Source organism: Lipophrys pholis (assembly GCF_963383615.2).
Source record: "Lipophrys pholis genome assembly, chromosome: 7".
NCBI lineage: Eukaryota > Metazoa > Chordata > Actinopteri > Blenniiformes > Blenniidae > Lipophrys > Lipophrys pholis.
The window spans coordinates 27232306-27251424 of NC_137638.1; the positions used below are offsets into that span (position 1 = coordinate 27232306).

Sequence of the window (19119 nt, forward strand, 5' to 3'; positions counted from 1 at the left end):
TTAGATGTTATTCAACTCCATAGGTCTGTAAATCCTAAATGAGCTCAGTAGGTACAACGCTAATACGATTCTGGAGTCTTTCCTTATTTATTTTTTTAAGTTTCTCTCAGCCAACCAGCTTGGTGATGGGATCTGGGCTTTCTTGGTCACTGTTGCGGTTCGTGCCGAGACGAGACATCAAGCACAGACGTACAAACAATGTTCAGAACAGTAACACAGTGGCAGTGAAGGAGAAATTGGGAGGTCTTGGAAAGAAGAGGACACCCTCAAAACACTTGTGAAGAACTCGCAGCGATGCCAAGGACAGCCATCTGTGTTTACAAAAATCATTTGCTTTCTCTTTCTGTCTCTGTCTCTCTTGTACTCGCTATGATTCACTGTTCATTCTTTACATATGCTCCCTTTGTGCCGCATAAAATACAAGCATGGCAGTTAAGGACACTCGGGCCCTTTGGGTGGAACATATGTTCAGCTCTTGCAGCTTTTTACAAGTCTGCAGATCTCAAATGAGAAGAGCTACAGCAAAGGGAAATTGTGGCTTTAAACAGAGCCCCTATATGGGCTGATATTCCAGGCTAAGGATTTTCATTGTGGATATTATTTTCCGAGCACACAGACTTTTCTTTTGCTACAGTAGATCTGAACAATGCCAGCGTTTGTGCAGTTATACTACTTTTCGGTCAGAGCATTTAAAATATTTCCTCCGCGGTCAGTGAGTGTGTATTTTCGTACAAATGCATGGTGTGTTTTAATGTATGTGATCCTTGCCAAAATCTACATATTCATGTAAAGCCGGGGGGAAAATACCCGGCCGTGTTTAGTCTAGACGTCTCCGCTATCGCTTCCTTCGTCAGATGCCTGTTTCCTCCAGGTATTTGACTCAACCACTGTTTGGCTTTAGTCCTCCAGGTGTCCACGGCTCGCCGTCACTCGCATCGGCTGCAGGTTTGGCTGACAGAGCCTCAGTTTGTTTAGCAAAAGTACTGATAAGATCGAAATAGCTTTTTAGAGCAATTTTTTTTAACAGGATATGCAATGTTTTTAGAAATTATCTGCAAAACTAAATGTGGTTTTTGTGGATCAGGGTGTATGTATGCAGGAGTCTTTGTGCTCTAATGCTGCAGAGCCATCTTACTTCCTCTGTCTTAGACAGCATTTCCTTTAAGGGTTTTCAGGTGGCACAACAGTGCCACCTAATGTTACCTCATCAAGAAAAGCCAGACAAGGACCATCTGGTACAAAGGGAGCTCTTCTCGTTGGCTGATTGTCGACTGTTGATTGACTGTGTAATGCTGTGAGTTTGGCAGCTGAACTTTACCTCCCAGTACTTGTGGCCACATTTGTGGCTTAATAAGCCTTTTACCGGATTGCCAAATAATGTGCCAATGCTTTAATTCAGCATCAGTTCTGGCGAATGACCTGAAATTAGCCTTTCTTTATTTTTTTTACCACAACATTACCTGCAGACTGATTCAGCTGTTTTGACACGTCCATTAAAAAACCAACCCTCTTGTTTTTCCAGGTGTCTGATGTAGGATCGGAGAAGCTGTTTTCCCCCACCGCACCCAAAGGTAAGAGCCTGCTCTGTTTTCCCCCTCCTCCTCTTTCTTCTTCTGCCTCATTCATACACATAACAACAACAACTGGGTTTTGCAAATGAGTCCAATTCTAGCCGTGCTCTAATCCTGCAGCTCCCATTCAGATTTAAATGTCAGCAGACATAAACAAGGTCTGGTGACTACATATGCATACATTTTTGCCTCGGTGCAGAGTGGCGTTTCTTGGACGACCCCGCCAAAGGCTTAGCCCTCCTACATATTGGTTCATTAGAGGGGATTTAGAGCCTCCCTGCCACATGCTCCCACAAATGGGAACTTCCCCTCAGGCAATACAAGCTCTCTGACAGCAGGCCTGGACCATAATGGATGCCAAAGGAAAAAGAGAGAAAGAGCTTTGTCAGGCCCCCAGACAACACAAACTCAGTGTGTGCGCATTCACATATGCACATATGAGGATTAGAAGGTACTTGCTTTTGTATAGTGTGATTGTCCATGATTAAACATTTTTGATCCCTGTGTGTTCGTGTGGCTCCAAAAATGTCCCCATGCATGTGTGGCGGGTCGCATGTGGCACGTCACAGGCCACATGTTATTCTTAACAGTCAGCTGCACCTGTGTATTTACAACATGGCGCGATGCTTGGCAGGTCAGTAGAGAGGAAAAGATGTCAAACTGTGGCTGGAGGGACATGGAGAAGAGAAGGGTGTCATGATCGGCCTACTAGTGACACTGAGCAGCATGCAGACTGTGTCCCCCCAGGGCAGGAACCAGGAAAGGGGCCCATTAACACTAGCTGTCTGGGAAGGAGGTGAATATGCAGTATGGTGTAAACTGTGGCTATATAAGGAGGATGCTGGAGGGGGTGCATGTTTGCAGACTCGACAAATACATAAGCATACCTCAGCTGGGATGTTGGAAATTTTATAAGAGTAGTTATGAAGATAAGCTGAGATGTCACAAGGACTTTGTTATTTAGCTGTTTATTCGTCCAATATTTGGTAAAAATGTGATTTGACTTTATTGTCTTGGTTGTAACATTGCACCAGAGCTCTTTTATTGTGTACCTCCATTTTACTCACCTACACATCAGCACATCCGTACCTCTCAACGACATACCAAGGTGTTGCTTGGTTTAGCACAACTGCCGAGTGGGAAAGCACGGCTGACAAGGAGGAGGGAAAGCAGGCCTGCCGGCTGTGTGATGTAGATGACCTGTGACCAGCCTCGGCCTCGTGAAACCAGCACTCACAATGACAATAACTTCCAGACTTGCATGGTTTAGAAAACAAGTAGACCGCGTCCGACTCCATCTATTTTCCACCGGGCTGCTGAGCTCCTGCTGTTGTCAGCTGTCAGGGCGTTGACTTATTTTTCCCTGCATGCTTGTACAGAACATGGCTGCGTAGAAGCACACACCGAACATAGAGGTCTGCAAGTACGAGCACATACACAGCCATTGGCATCAACACGCGTCATATTGAAGCACTGCTTTCCTTTTTTTTTTTTTTTTTAGCGAGTGAAGGAAGGCCAGTGCGGATCATGCTAATGTGCACACAGGGTGAAGGATTAGTTCCCCGGGATTTACATCCAGACAATCCAATCACAGTCTCTTCTGATTATCACACAGATCAACCAGATCCTGTTTGAGCGATGTAGAGGAAGGGCAGCAGATTAGAAGCGGGGGTTAGAAAGGGTGAAGCAGCGAAGAAATCGGCACTTTGATGAAGTGGTTTGGTGTCGATGAGGAAGAAGTTATCACGCTGAAAATTGCAGAGCTGCCAGCCTGCTCTCATTTCCTATTCCGATGTTGTTGTTTGGTGCTGTAATGGATTCAAGGACAGTGTTTGTTTTTGGCCTAGACTAGGGTTTTTTTCTGCCTTGTGTGTATAATGTGTGTGTAATACAGAGCAGCCCACAGGCTGTTTTCCTCTGGTTTAGAATGCAGCGTATGTGTCCCATTACCGGTCTCGCTCACGGTCCTGTGGGACTGATGAAAAGCCCGCTTTCCTCTGATCACCAGGCCTGTCGAGCTGCTGGCTGGGTAGACTTTCAGACAGATGCGTACACACACGCACACACAAGCGCGCAAACATTATTGCGCACATAAATATATAATGCGGTGATGATGTTTGGCTTGTACAATTCACTAGATAATGAGTGTTTCTTTTACCTCTTCCTTACAGTTGAACATCGTGCTCCTTCCTGAACTTTATTTTCAGCAGTTACGGTTACAAACGGTTGAGGTTACGTCCAAATTGTACACAGGCTCACAGTCTGTCATGTTAATGGAATGGTTCGGGGTTAATAGAGGGCTGGAAAGACCAACATTGTAATCAGCGACGGCAGAGCACTATAATTATGCACACAGAACAGGGTTTTGGGCAAAACCCAGACACCCTGTCTTTTTCCCCCTCCTCATATTTACTTTTCATCATCTCTACATCACTACCCTGTTGACAACCTGTTATAGATGCAAGCCGACAGCACTGATAATAGCACGAGCTAATCGTATCGGTAATGGCACAGTACACACTGTGCAATTCTCCTTGGGTGTTGTTACCCAAGAGCGAGCACAAGTTCTGCTACATGTCTGTCTGTGTTGGTGGTGGTGAGGTAGGAAGGTGCAGCAGAGGGCAGGCATTATCTAACAGTTATTGGTTTTTGTTTATTTCCTGTCTTAAACCTCCTGCAAATTATTGATTTCCTGGAGGATGGCATGTTTAAGTAAAAGCTCTATGAAGACTTGTGCTCCACTCAGGGTGACTTATATTGAATTGCAGGTCAAAGTTTACTCTTGTCATTTGCTGGAAGGCGAATGAGAAGCTAAATGTAGCTGCTGATATGTACCGGGCACCTCCACAAAGCACAGATAAACACTGCAAGATCTTATGACATTTCGCGATGCCGGGCCGATGGAAGTGGTAGGGAGTTATCACCTAGCTGTCAGCAGCTAGAAATATCTGAGAAGAACACTTGGGAATCTGCACTCTCTCTGTTGAATGTTGCATCTGCCGACTTCAGAGCAATAGGCGCTCTCTTCTTGTGTCCCTCTTATAATCTTCGAGGTCTTGTTGTTTTAGCTACCTGTCATGGTGTTTTGGCAGACCCATGTGGCGTGCCGTCCAGAGAAACCTCGGGCATCTTGGGATAGCAAGAGAAAGATTGGTAGAAAACCCATTTCTGAAGTGGATTTGTGCCCTTGTAATCCTGATTAATTTTGACCCGTTGTGCTCATTTTAAACAGAGCATTACAGTAAGCGTGAACACAGCAAGCTCCGGGGCGAAACCAGGAGCTTAGCGGCTTTGGGAGGCTTAGCTGCAGATGGCATTTTAAGCCGGACTTAATAAATTGTTTCCATTAAACTTACCGGCCCACACATACTGGATTAGACCAGTGGAACAAAGGAAGAAGAGAGCGTGCAGACGAAGAACGAGGGGGGAAAAGTACACCCTACTGCCATCATGCACATCTGACTGTGTTAACATCTCTCTGAGGCCACAGGAAAGGTGAAGAGGAGGTTACTGTAGTGTTAAGGGAGATTGAAGCTTTTGCTTTTTCAAATTCACTCACTTCAGATCTCTTGGTTGTCAGGGATGTCGGACCAATTTGCTTAATTGACATCGAAGTAAACAAACAAAAAATAAAAAGATGCATAAACCATTTAGCTTGGCAGTGGATTTAGGGCTTATCCTCTAACTGTTTATATATAAACACATTACCAGTGCTGTAGCTTAAGGATTTAGGATCTGCCCATACTCTTGCTTTTTTCCCCCCCTATGAAGCCTTTTTACTCATATATCCATCTGCTATTGTGGGAAATCAATTCCTTATGGTTTAACCCCGCCTCTCTCTTTCTATCCGCCGCCCGCCTCTCCCGTAACTCCTTCCCCCATCAGCTCATGGCTTGCTCCCTAAGCTCTCATTATGTGCTACACAGTCCAGGGTCCCTGTGTCGAATCGCTAATCAACCACCCTGTCTGCAGGCCTGCTCTCTCAATAGGTGCTGAGTGGCCTTTGTTCCACCACTGCTGTTTGCTGCATGTCAATAAAAGCGCATGGTCTCCTTTACCCCCGACTCCTCCTCCTCATCTTCTTCCTCAGCTACCTGGTTCAACCAGAGCTCCAGCTCCAGCACTGCAGTAGAAGCTTACATAAAAATGAAACGACGTCTCACCTGCTGGATTCTGAATGCTGGAGAAGGCAGGGAGGATGGTGATTGGGAAGGGAGCAGCAAGGTCAGGGGCAAGGGGATTGAGGGCAGCTCAGGCATAGTGAAGTAGATGAGAGAGAGCATGTTTGTATTCGCCCGAGCAGCTCTCCTCTGGCCAGGTCAGTGTAATGTATCACTAACCTCGGTGGCCAGACTGACTGTTTGCAGCCTCTCGCCCATTAAATAATGAATGGAGGTTGACCCTCTGACCAACTAATCAGCTTTTCGACGCTGTTGAATCAGGATAGAGTGGAGCGAGATGGAGAGTGTGGCTGGCTGGCTGGCCGACTAGCAGGCGGGCTGGAGGACTGGGGGGCAGAAATGACGTTGGAAGAACATAAGGGGACGCAGGGACTCCAGACAGCCAGATTAGCGAGCACTGGAATTGAAAGCAGCTCAACTCTGAGGAATCCTGGTTAAGCTCACCTTGAGTACCTGCTGTGATATGTTTGGCAAATTCCGAGCAGCTTGAAAGGAAAGCTTTCTTAGTCTGGAAGATATGTGCTTTCTCCAGCGACACAGTACTTATTTTCAAGGTCTAGCGTTTTGAGGTTTGGTAAGTCATATGTGACGAACGGGGAGCTGGTAATTGGCAGAAAAAAAGCTTGATTGGATGAAAGAAACCATAACTCTTGCTTATAACACTGCCTCATTTGGTAATGGGCTTAAGCAGCAGTGCCTGTGTTGTGAAGGGCATGAACTAGCTGCAGAATCCAGACAGGAAATGGTTTAGTTAACACCTGGGTGGAAAGGAGGAAATGAAAACATGACTTGTTTCTTTATTAATCTCTGTGTTATTACTGTTCACAGCCAAAGGACAACTTAGGAGCTGAATGATTTGTTTTGGGAGAAAAGGGCCCGATATTAATGCTCCCTTTATTGATAGTGCTAATGCTGTTTGTGCAGCCATCCGTGTCGGAAAGATGAAAATAAATAGGGGGAGCTCAGCGGAGATAAGACACGTGTTTAATTATTAATTGAGCCATTACTGACAGAGATTGCCTTTTTTGATTTAAAGCAGGAAGGCCTGCTTCAGGGACAGAAAAAGCAATTACAGAATTCCCAGTTTGCACTGCTGCTGCCCATCGTTCAACATACGCCGCAAGAAGAGGAGTGAAAGGAGACAAAATGTGCACACGCGCGCACGCACACACACGCTTCCTGTGACACTGTGGTATTCAATAAATTATTTTAATTCTTCTTCAATATTTATAGCTTTTTAAATTACGATTACATTGTCATGTAGTATTTATGTAGAGTGGCAGGCAGTCAAAGGGACAAAGCCGCATTACCCGCAGCCCCTCCGTGGTCTGGCACCTCGAAAAGCCAACTGGAAGGAATTGTTTAGCTTTTGTATGATTCAGGAAGTGATGTCAAACTGCACCCGCGCTTACACGACGCCGGTTTTCAAACGAGAGTCCTGATTTTCTATGCACGGCAATTAGATGGCTTGTAAAGTCGTTGCAGATTTGTCATGCTAACCCCCCCGTGCTCGCCGTGGCCCCTTTAGAGCACTATTACATCCATTAGAAAACTGTCTGCTACGTGCAAAGAGCCCAGGTCACATGAAATATTAACTCAGCCTCTGTTTAGAGCGTTTGGTTACTGCCGGTTCAGTTTCATTGTGGAAGCAGACTCGGTGAGTGGATTCCTTTCTGTTGTTTGTGTTGTGTGTCACTGGGTGCTTGACACCTGTCAGTCATTCCTATCAATCCCTGTCATCTGTGTCAGCGAGCTCATGGGTGGCGATCGGCTATTGTGATGGATAATGGGCGTCGCGTTGAAGCCTGTATGATTAGACTGCATTGTGTGGCCCCATGTTCATTGACTGAATATGGATTCAGCTTGAGCTGTGGAGAGGGAGCAATTGCCAAATCGCTAGAGGCCACGAAGGACATTTAGGATAAGTTGTCAGGGACATGGCCGGCATTTTGTCTAACAAAGTTAGGGTGGGCGTTGTCTCCAAGCTCTGGATCTCTGCTCACTCTGAGTCTCAAACTCTGAACCAAACAGGCTGGAATATGTTGTGGATGAAATGAGTGAATACATTACATCCTCTTACCTTTTGAGCAAGTTAAATCTGAAAATGCTTTTAACACCTTATGTATAATGCCTTAATCTTTCATTACTACGTTATTGAAACTAGGCCAGATCCCAACTGAGGGGATGAAAGTCGGGATGCATCTTCGACATGTGGACAGGTGTCCCAGCCATCCAAGAACATCATGCATGACCTATTAAAAAGACAAAGAACCAAGAAAAACTATAAATTATTTGGTTGTGACCACAACAGAACACTTTATCCTTCTGCCATCATGTTGGTTTTTTTGCGTCTTTGTTTTTTTTTTATTGCAATCAAACCCCAGGAGAGATTTATCCATCATGTTGGCCGTTGGAAAAAAAACATTTACTGTCATTACTACAAGGTTGAGATGATGTTGCTAAAAAAAAAAAACACAGCAAAATAACAGTTATTTAATAAATGTCTCTTGTTATTATTAACATACAAACTGGCTCGGTGAGCAGAATGTTTTCTAAGGAATAATTTCTCATGATCTAGTTCACAAACAACAGTATGATAAGAAAAGATATGAAGGTTAAGAGTGAACAAAATAGTAAGAGATGACATGAAACTATTCATTCAAAGCTTTATAAATAACATTAGAAAAATTGATCGTTTCAGACTTGAATAGGCTGCATGATGTACAATGAGCATTTCTCTAACTACGCATGACTGATATACACAGTTTAATTGTTGCATCAACACTTGGTTAAACAGTTTGTCGGCTTGCGGAGTCGCTCATATACTTTGAATAAACACATAAAAAGGCTGTTGAAGATAAGTCGCAACTCCTGTAGTTAATCTTTTAAAGCACAGGTTATCGGTCACCTCAACAGAGGAGGGGCAAATGAAGATAGGCTTCTTCTTTTTGTTGTTGCTGCATTTTACCGAGGAAGGAAGAAGTCAGTGAGGCTAACTCGGGGAGAGAATGGCAGCTCTCATCACATCTCCTGTCTTATCTTAATCCTCCCCCTCTCCTCTTTCACTGAAAACTCAGCCAACTGCATTGTGGATAGTATTTTCATTGTTTACTTGTGAGAATACATGACCGGCGTCTTATCACTGCTGTCAGGCCTGAAATGTAAAGCGTGTCGCCTGTGATCACTCGCAGGTTTTCTTGCTTTTAATCCTTTATTCCCAGCTCCAGTCGCCGTGCCAGCGAGAGTGGGCTTTCCCCCTCCCGCCCCGCATCCGTTTGAAGATCCCTGTTCTTCGCTATGTGCATTTTAAGCTCGTCTGTGTTGAGAGGTTCAGAGCCAATGTTGTTTGCAGATGAGGCAGTAACGCTCATTGACAAAGCCAGATGGTAGGCGATTGTGGCCAAACACGACGCTTGGATAATGTACAATCGCTGGCAAGGGGACAGTCGTCAGCCTAGATGGATATTACAAACATGCTTGTAATGGATTGGACATTTTGGGAAGCGGTTCACATAGGCTTATAAAGATGGGAAAAACAATCGCCAGGAACAGAACGGATATAAAATGCTTCAGATTCCATGACAGACAAGGACGTCCAAGCATCAGAGGAATGTGCCAGACTTTTCAGGGGAGAAAGGAGATGAACCCGGGAAACAAGATCCCAAATCAAACAGGAGGATCAGCCTGCCGTCCAAAGTCTTTTCCAGGCCCTTCCAGATAGGTGGTCCTCCTCTTCTGTTTGTTCAGTCCCTTACCTTCCCAGTGGTAGTATATTAGGATCCATGTTTCTGTCAGTGACTTGTCTTGGCCGCTCGGTCCACCAGCAGTACCGCAGGCTTGGCCTCGTGCAGCCGGTTTGACAGAGGGCTCGGCTCGGAGAGGTTTTGCAGCACAGCCCAGCTATTAGCCTCGGTCTCAACACATGGTGAAAGATGTAACCTGACACGCACTACTGAGAAAGCACTCCTGCTTTTTTCAGGGGGTGTTTCCGTGCATTTCGGTGGGCGTTAGCGCCCATTAATCGCCCCACTGTTTGTTAACAGGCAGGCGGTAATTCAGTGAGACAGAGGGGCCTGCTTGTTGGCTGTTTCAGAGGTGTTTAAAAAAAGAAAAAAAAAGAAAAAAGCCCGGGGAACATGCACAGTGTGGTCTCCTCCAATATTCAAGCGGTCATCTGTTTGGCTGTTGTTTTTGGCTACCGGTGAATTCCCTGCACTGGGCCCTGGTGGTGGGGCCCCTAATGGCCTCTGACTGGCTGTAATACCCCATTCAGCAGAGCCTGGGCTCCAGCTTCCCTGGCTGTTGGGTTAGTGCTGCTGTGTTGAGGGGTGAGCAGCAGGACTGGGATTTCACTGCTATTTGCTTTGGGAAGGAGCAGCATGGATTATTCCAATGTCACTCACGCAGGGTATTGAGAAATGTGCACAGAGCACTCGCTGCACCTTTGAGCCGGGTTAAACTTGCATATGGAATTACTTATAAATGCCTCTCGTTTACGTCGGTTTTCTCTGCGATGCTTCTGCTTTTTTCACTGTTCAATTGATTTGATGTTAGTTAAATGTATTAATAACCTTAATCTTTGTAAAGAAATTGTCATGACACTCATTTATAAAGCTAGTGTTGTTTTAAGACTGGAGACCTGCTGTTCACACACCCTGCAATCTGCTCTTCTTTACCGCTTAGTCCGTACAGGGTCACGGTGGTGGTATAAAGAGCAAAGAATCCCAGACATCTCTGTCCCCTGAAACTTCCTCCAGCTCTCCTTGGGAGACGCTCCCAGACCAAACCAGAGATAAAGTCTCCTCAGTGAGTCATGGGCCGACCTCGGGGGCCGCCTCCCAGTCGGACCTGCCTGTTAAACCTTTAAGGGGAGTAGACCTGGGAGGATCCTGATCAGATGAACCATCTCAACTAGTGGTGGCAATGCTGCAACTCTGATTTGGATGAAATAATATAGATGATTGTTTGGTATTACTTTGAAGAGTTGTTTGTGCCGAAGCGTTCAACTTGGTAATTATTTCTTATTTGTAAAATTGGTCTAAAAGTCTTAATATTTCTATATTTTAGTAGTGTCGGGGAATGTTGGACATAGGCTCAGCCCTCAGCAGTTTCTGCACTTATAGTCATTTTCAGCAGATCACATGTGCTGAATCCAAACTGTGGCGAATTACATCTTAATCACGCCTGCCTGTCTTTTCGGAACAGATCAATATATGGCCATCACTGTCACTAATGATACCGGTATCGATTCATCAGCTGATATGTGCAGGGCGAGCGCTGAAGTGCCACCGGCTCCTTATCGGCTGTGCCACATGGTATTAGTGTGGCGGGCCGGCGTAGCGCTGACCTAATCCTGGGAGCAGGTGCCACTCGAGCCAAGGTAGAGTGGACATGTTTTTCAGGGAGGATGAGCCATCTGGGTCTTGATACTTTATGGTGCTTAAAACACACTCTCAAGTGTGACACTCCCAGCACTTACCTTTTAGCTGCACACAATAATCTAAGCGCTTGCTGGTAAAGGGAAAAAGGGAGGCTTTCAGGAGAATTTACAGGGTTTGATGTGGTGTGGAGCCTCCGCTTCGACATGGATTCACGAAACAGTCAGACACACTTGGCGGTTTGATTTTGATTCCTCTAAGTCCTTCAGTGTTGTTTTTGTCATATGCAGTATGAAATATGTCGAGCGGATAGAAAGTGTGCTCGGTTAGTTATTTTTTTTGTTTTTTTGCTTTTGTGCCAGCCTGCCTTGCTCGACAGTTTTTCTGATTCCTTGTGTTGTTTTGTTTTGTTTTCTTTCTTTTCTTTATTTATTTTTCCTGCTGTAGTCTGTTTCATCTCGCAAGCGATTTGGCTCGTTTCAGAGTCCAATTTCGCTCCTGTTTCACCGTGCACCACCCAACCCCACCCCCACCCCCCCCTCTCCGCGCAAACATACTCACATTCACACATTTCCCCAAACTGACACGCTGCCTTCACACTCCAAACAAATCAATTCTTCACTTGCCGCTCTCGGAACACCAGAGTGAAAAGCTGCAGCTCATAGCAGCCCAGAAAACGTGCAGGCTGTTGTTAATGTTCCTTGTCCACTACGGCTCAAGGAGGCCAGACTGAGTTTCTCCTACCGCTGTGTATTGAGTGTGTGTGTGTCTGTCTGTGTGTGTGTGTGTGCGTGTGTGTGTGCGTGTAGACGGCGGTGGGTTTAAGTTTGCAGCAGCCTCGCAGGTCAGGATCGGGGCCTTGTCTCCATTAGTTTACTTGACACTACTCTCTTCCTACTCTCCTCTGCCTTGTTAACTAACCTCCTTCTATCCCAGTCTGGGTCACTCTATCCTGCTTCTTTTTTCCCGGTCATGCTCTCACCCATAATCAAGAATGATGAATGAGGTGCAAGGAAGGACAGCGAATGTTTGCGAACCTGATACACCTCCCAATTGTCGCTCCCCCTGCAGCGTTGAAGACCGTGGTGGTTTGGAAGGGGACGGGAGTGCTTTTGAGAGGGCTTTTGTGTGTGTTTGTCTAACTAAGCTCTGCATGAGAGCTATTTTAAACATCTCTACCCCGGTCCTCGAAGTGTGTCATCGGCCTTGACATGTAATTTACCGACCTCCGCCCACAAAAGAAAACACGGCACATTTTTTTTTCATGTACATACACACACACAGACGCAGGTCTTCACTTTTCGGTGAAATATCACAAGTTCGGGGCGGCTGCAGAAAAACGATTGTCGCTCATGACAACACGGCACTTTTGGCTTATAGCCATTGGCAGGGGAAAATGGCAGCTTCTAGTCTAGTCTTCAACAGCTGCTGGGTCTCCATCTGTACGCCTAATTACCCAGCAGCACCCCAGGAGCAGCTCAGCATCGGGAGCCTCCTATAGAAATGGCATTGATTACATCAGTGGGTCTATATTGGACAGTATGTTTCCCCGGGGGCCCTGCAGATATGTGAAACTTAAACCCAAGCACTTTAATGCACACTTGGGTGCTATCTTTAGAGAAAGCGTCCTCTAAGATCTTATAAGACTTTATTGCACACACACACCCATCCTGTGAGGGTATTCTGACGTATATTGATGAGTTTGACAGACAAACAATTGAAATTACACAATAGATTTTCTTAGTGACTGATTTGTATATATAGTTAATATGAATGTAACACATTTAAAACTGGTGGTTTCACCATTTGACAGTATATCTCAGCTATTTTGACTTTTACCTAATGGAACATCTTTGAGTTTTTGGAAGTGGGTGTAAAGAAAATGAAAATGCATTAATTTATTATTTTTCACTTGTCTTTTAAATCATCATTCAAAAACATAACACAAAAGGCATACATATTCAAACTATTTAGGCCTTATACCTACCTAACAGTGAAGTTATACATGTATGCACAAACAAACACACATAGATGGGGATCCAAACATAAACTTATTTACACGTACACACCATCCATTCCTCTTCAACCGCTTTCTCTATCTCAGAGTCGCGGTGGTGCTGCAGCTGATAAAAGCTGATGGTGGGTGAAGACGGGGTACATCCTGGACAGGATGCCAGGACAAACATAAAGAGACATTCACACTGACTCACTGACATCAGGTGTTTTCAGACAGAAGCACGACACTGGTGGACTCAAAGCAAACCCGCGGTTACGGTTGTAATTTTCTCCATATTTCTGATGCAGGTTGCATATGGGCATTTAGGATCGACTTGTTTTGATTTGAAATACCTGCAGCATGTTGTAATGTACAGTGTAAGAGTTGCTGCATTGAAAGATTCTTGAATGATTTGGAGAAGTTGCTTTCGGCTTTGATCAGAGCAGAAGCCCTGTCGTGTGAGAACAGGAGACCTCAACATGTAAACATGACAGAACGACGCAGTGTGAAGACTGATTGATGATGGAGCTTCCTGGCAGCTGTTGATGAGGAGATATTTGTTTATAGCCACTGCCACCTATGGAAATCCACCACCTGACAGAGCAACTACCTCCGCATTCTTAGCTGTCAGGGAGTATTATATGACATTTTAAAAATGGCCGCTCTATTTGCATGGAGCAGGTGAGTGGTTCAGGCAACATCTTAGTCTAAACAATGGCTTGTGTTACTCAAACAGACAAACCCCTATATCTGCGAAACACTTGAGGAAACGTGATACGTCTGCAATGATGTTTGTCCTGCCCCTTTCATTGCACTAAACTGCAACGGCTGCGTTTGTCAAAACAATGAATGAGGTATGGCGAATGGTTAGGGGCTGTCAGCCTCCAATTGTTGCTTTGCTTTCAGAGGGTTAGGAGTAGAGGAGTGAAAATGGAGATGGAGGAGGAGGAAAAGAAAAACATGCAGGCTCTTTCAGCCTACTGTCATGCTACTTAAGATTTGTTGAAGGATTTTCACCCAGCCATTTCCATCCCATTGAGAAGTCATCAGTACGGCACTGAAAGATAATATTATATCCACTTAGAGGCATGGGGGCTTCATGCATGTTCATACATGAAATGAGGCTGGAAAGAGGTGCTCCTGTTTACATTTCTGAGCGTTCACTCCCTCCATTTCTGCTTGGACTTGAAGCTTCCTGGCAAAAGCTCCTTGTCTTTTCGTTTCCTGCATTCTTTCTCCGTCCCTCTTTCATTCCTTATCTCTTTCTCCTCCATTCTCCGCGGATTGCGAGCCAGCTGGTGGGCTAATAGAGGATGCTTTCCTGTGGGGCACCAAAGTGATACTGTTCAAGCGTTATGCAAGCTTAAGTAAAGCTGACACGCCGCTCAAGAACTACAGCCCACACTGAGCTTCACGGCAGCCCGTGGAGAGACTCTGAAAAGGTCTTAAAGGTATGGGAGACACCGGGAGGCTGCCACTGTCCTCCCACTGCTGTGCTGTGATGTGGGAAGCAAGAGTTAAGTCCTTTATTAGAAGTGGCAGGCGTTGTCTCCAGTCACCTCGATAATTGCAGCACTACGTCCACTGCTATAATCAATTGAGACAGCTGCCGCTGCGGCGTTCAAGTCCATCAGGCAGGCGTGTCATGCTAATTAATGAAATGATAAGGCTTGTGCTTGCAGCATTGCACAAATACGTCCTGAAGGCTCGCCGTCTTTTCAACACAAAATGCACGCTCGCAGCTCAGCGCGCCCCTCCCTCTCCCTGCATGCTGGCTGTCTGTCCACAGCGGCCTCAAGGTAAGAAGGGTCAGCGAGGTTGGTGATGGGTCAGTGACAGAGAAAGGGGTCAAATTCCTGGCTGGCAGGGTGGGCCGTGTCAGAGGAGCCATTAGACTTGAGCTTTTCTCTTGAAAGTTCCAAGAGGTCCACCCTTTTATTTAGGAGAGCCCGGTGGCACTGACCTCAGACGACCCGGCTGTGTTCATAAGAAGCTGAGACTGATGGCTGTCCCAGAGCACAGGAGCTGTGCTGGAAACGGCTCAGCAGGGGGATGGGATGGAAACTTGAGGAAGAGCGAGGAAGTGTGCGATCGTCCTGCTTGTCTGTAACACATTATAGCCAGGGGTTAATGAGGGTTTAACGTTGCTTTCGGAGCACCACTGGACCATGTGTGACACAAAAGGATTTGGACAGTCAATATCGAAAGCTTTGTTGTTGCTGTCCCTCCTCCTCTCGCCCTCTCCGACTGTTTTCCTTCCAATTTAAAGACGCTTTCCCTGTCATTGGCCTCCCTTCCACAACAATAACATATGTGCCATGAGAGGTGACTGGCATATGTGTAGTGCACCATATGGCTGCAGTTTGATTTGGGATCGACACATGCGCCGGAAAAACTGATTCATCCCCCAGTTTGAGCAGCCAGCTTTCTGAAATGAACATTAGGTTCTCGATTTATGCCTGGGCTTCAACTGTAAACGTGTTAGAGCTTAACACCCGTCCCCATTCTTTTGCCTTCCACTCCTTTGTCAGCTGCAGCAAAGAGACGGAGAGAAATAATTGAAACGTGCCAGCTGTCCCCACTCTTTAGCTATCTTGGCCAGCTTTCTCCTCGTCCACTCCCCCATTAACATCTCTTGAGTGATTTGCAAAAACATCGCCTTGGCTCCCCTTGTTACCAGCTTGGAGATGCTTGAGGCAGATTAAATAGCGGGAAAGCAAGCCATTGCAAATTTCTCCTATGATTTTATTATTAGCACGATGATTCAACATTGCTCAGTCCTTCTGTTCCCCTCACAGAAAATCATTTTTGTTGAAATCACCCCGCCTCTTTTTTTTTCTTTTTGTTTTATGACTGAATACCTCACGGCAATGAAGTGTTGATTGGCAAGACTGTGGTTTCCTCCCTTCTGCCAGTATCTGTTATAGCCATCTTCGGCAGTCACTCACTCGTGAGCTAAGCCCTGGCTCTGTGCAGATTGCTTGTCTAGAGAGGTACAAAAACCGAATCATTGTGAGCTCAACCGTCAAGTGCAGCAGAATATTCTGTCAACCAGAGCCAGCAGGAGACGGATCAAGGCTGCGCGCATTCTCACATACCTTCTGCATCCTCCAACGTCTTTTCGCAGATATGTGGCTTTATTTAAATATCTGTCTCTTCATGTCCTTATTTTATCAGCACCCTGACTGTTTATGCTTTGGCAAAGCCGTGAAGGGAATGAACCGCAGTGTTTGCCTAGTAAATGAGAACACCCAGTGGCCTTAAGCTTCTCTTATCCCCCTACATCCCCTTGTCATTGGGAAAGTTTGCATATTTTCATGTCTAATCTGAAAAGTGTTTTTGCATACAGTCTTTCTTTCCCTGGCTCTTGTACATACTGCCATCGGTGTCAGCAAAGAGCAGGTAATTTATGTAACACATGGATTTGCATGCACAGCATTAGCTTGCTGGGGGTTGTAGCTGGAGGCCAAATGGGGATATTCTCTGGAGTCCTCGTCCCATTGATGAGGTCTTTGGGTCTATTTGCAGGTAGCCAGGTGTGTGTTTAAGATAGTGTTTAGAAAAAGGCCTCAAAATGAGTTATTTTAAAGCCTACTTTTGCAACTAAAGGCGATTGGGGCTGATTGTATGCGGCAGCATAATCTCTGCACTTTGCTGGGCTCATTGCACGGTGTGCGTCAGCAGAACACGCTTTCGGAGGATATCCTCGTCACAGGGAGACGCCATTTTTTTTTCTCTGGATGATGACAACCAGCTCAGCCAAGGCCACCTCAGGGCTAAGCAGTTCCAGACTGGTCCAAGCCAATCCGAGCAGGGCCATCTGGCTACATAAAGGCCACATAGGACCGTATCAGTGCCAGCTCTCCAGATGTTCCACTGGGACAAACAGGGTCACAAGTGAAGGATATCGAAGGCAGGAACAGCTGTGTAGCGACACCGCGCTCTCCCCAGATTCCCCGCTGGACACATCAGTCATCAGCAGTAAATCCCAGTGGCTTGTTTCCCGTCTGCTACCGCAGGCTCTTTCAGGTCTGTCTGCACCCCGCCATTGTCACAACCGGTATCACAGCAAAGCGAGGCACGTGCAGGCAGGGCAAGGCCCAATTCCCCCGAGTAAGCAGGGCTACAGGAACAACTATAAAAAGATCAATACTGGGATGAGATGTCATCTGGTGAGCAGACCTGCCAACATCCCCCTGGGGAATGTCCCTGTCCCCCCGGTGCACTAACAGGAGAGGGGTGCCACCCCCCCACCACTGGGCTGCCCTCCAACCTGCCTGACTCACTCACACCATCTGCTCAGGTTTGCAGGGCAGGGCTTCAGGACAGCACTGTGGGGTTTTTTTCCCCCTACAAACACTCGTATGGCATTTGTTTCACATGACTGCCTGTGGCTTGCGTACTGTTTTCCTCAGCATGTGATTGCAGAGGAAGTGTATTCCATGTCCTGAGGTAAGGAGGAACAAAACAATGCAGGATTCAGCGGTTTTCTGACATGCTTAAAAACTGTAGCTGACAGTTTTGTGGTTCTGCAGTGACGGGACAGTGTTTGGTGAAAAACTGCTGTGATTTTGTCCCATTTAGCCCAAAGGTGACATTCTTTGCAGAGGTATTCCTTGTCAACTTGTTATCGCTTTTCGTACTCGTCTAAGTAAAGCCCCCTGGAAGATAACTTTATGCACGTAAATTTGCACAGAGAAAGTCTATTTGCTGCTGAAGATGCTCAAACAAGTGTAGTTTCAAACGCCTTCACATACAATCTCTGTATTTATGCTTATGTGAGAGCGCTTATTGTTGCATGTTGCCATCTGGAACAAAGGAGCAGCTGAAATGAATCACACTTTTGTTTTCTTTGTAACATTTTGGTTTGGTGTTCCATCAAAAATGAAGCTGTCAAGTCTTCTATCTGTCTTTGCGAATGGCATCGCTGCAAACTTTCTTCATCCTCTGGCGTGCGTGCGTGCGTGTGAGCATTCAGTGATTTTAATGAGGGATGGGTTGGTCTGAGCAGATACCTCCCTGCCTCCATTAGAGCCCATTAGAATCATCATTAAGATAACCCGGCGCTGGCTGTGGCTCTCTCTCCCCAGCATTAGTATGAAAAGCTCCCCCCTCCACCTCCTAGTGGTCGTGGTGAGACTTCCTTCAGTATCGCTCGCCTCGCATTGTGTCTGGGAGAACCGGTTGCCATGGCAACATCACCCAATGGCGACATTTCGACTGTGGATATTTGCTTCTTCGCTTCTGTTTTGCTGTCTGCGCCTGTCTCTCTGTCTCTGCCTTGAGTCTTCCCCCCTTTTTTCTCTTTTGCTTGCAGGAGCGAGAGCCTGACAGTTTAATTCGAGTCCCAGACCTCTATAAATCTGGAGGTCTATATACGCCTGGACCCCGGAATTCATTTGAAAAATCGTGACACCTTACTCAGCCCCAGCACACCCATAAATGCGAGGAGCCAGGGAGGGGGAGCTTAACAAATAAAAAAAATATAAAAGCTCTGCCCTGCCTTTTTATTGGCCTTTTTATGGGTGTTAGGATCCTTGAAAGATTAAGCAGGCTGTTAATAGGGACTGGATATTCCATTAGTGGGCTGCATGTTGAGCTCTGACTGGCTTGACAGCAGCTCCCAGCTCTTCTCATTTTTTTGTTACCGTCGAGAGCGCCCGTGGAGCTTTTTTAATTGAGGCGCTAGTAAGCCTTTTAACTGAAGTACTGCTGCATCTTAGCTGTAGATTAGAGCCACTAAGAGAGCGTCATCACCACTGGGCTGCCTTCGCCCTTCTGTCTCTGGCTGTCTTTATGCACCTTCTCGATCACTTCAATTTTAATTTCACCAGGAGTGGCTTCTCTTCTCTCTCTTTTTTTTGTGTGTCGAGGCTATAGCAGTAAAAAATCTCTGCAATTATAGTGCTGCCATGTCTTCCTGCTCACTTTCTTATTGGCCCATTTTCCTTGTCGTTTAACGGTGAGAGAAGTACAAGATCGCCAAATGTCTT

General features: G+C 46.0%; 1 protein-coding gene across 6 annotated transcripts in view; it reads left to right on the forward strand.

Moving 5' to 3' along the window:
- The window catches only part of fbrsl1 (fibrosin-like 1), a 313228-nt gene that overhangs the window by 274936 nt on the left and 19173 nt on the right, over window positions 1-19119 (forward strand). For all 6 annotated transcript variants that reach the window (XM_080467382.1, XM_080467378.1, XM_080467381.1 and 3 more), the window contains exon 7: window positions 1523-1571. In XM_080467382.1, the coding sequence (XP_080323508.1) occupies window positions 1523-1571 (49 nt within the window). The remainder of the gene's footprint in view (window positions 1-1522; window positions 1572-19119) is intronic.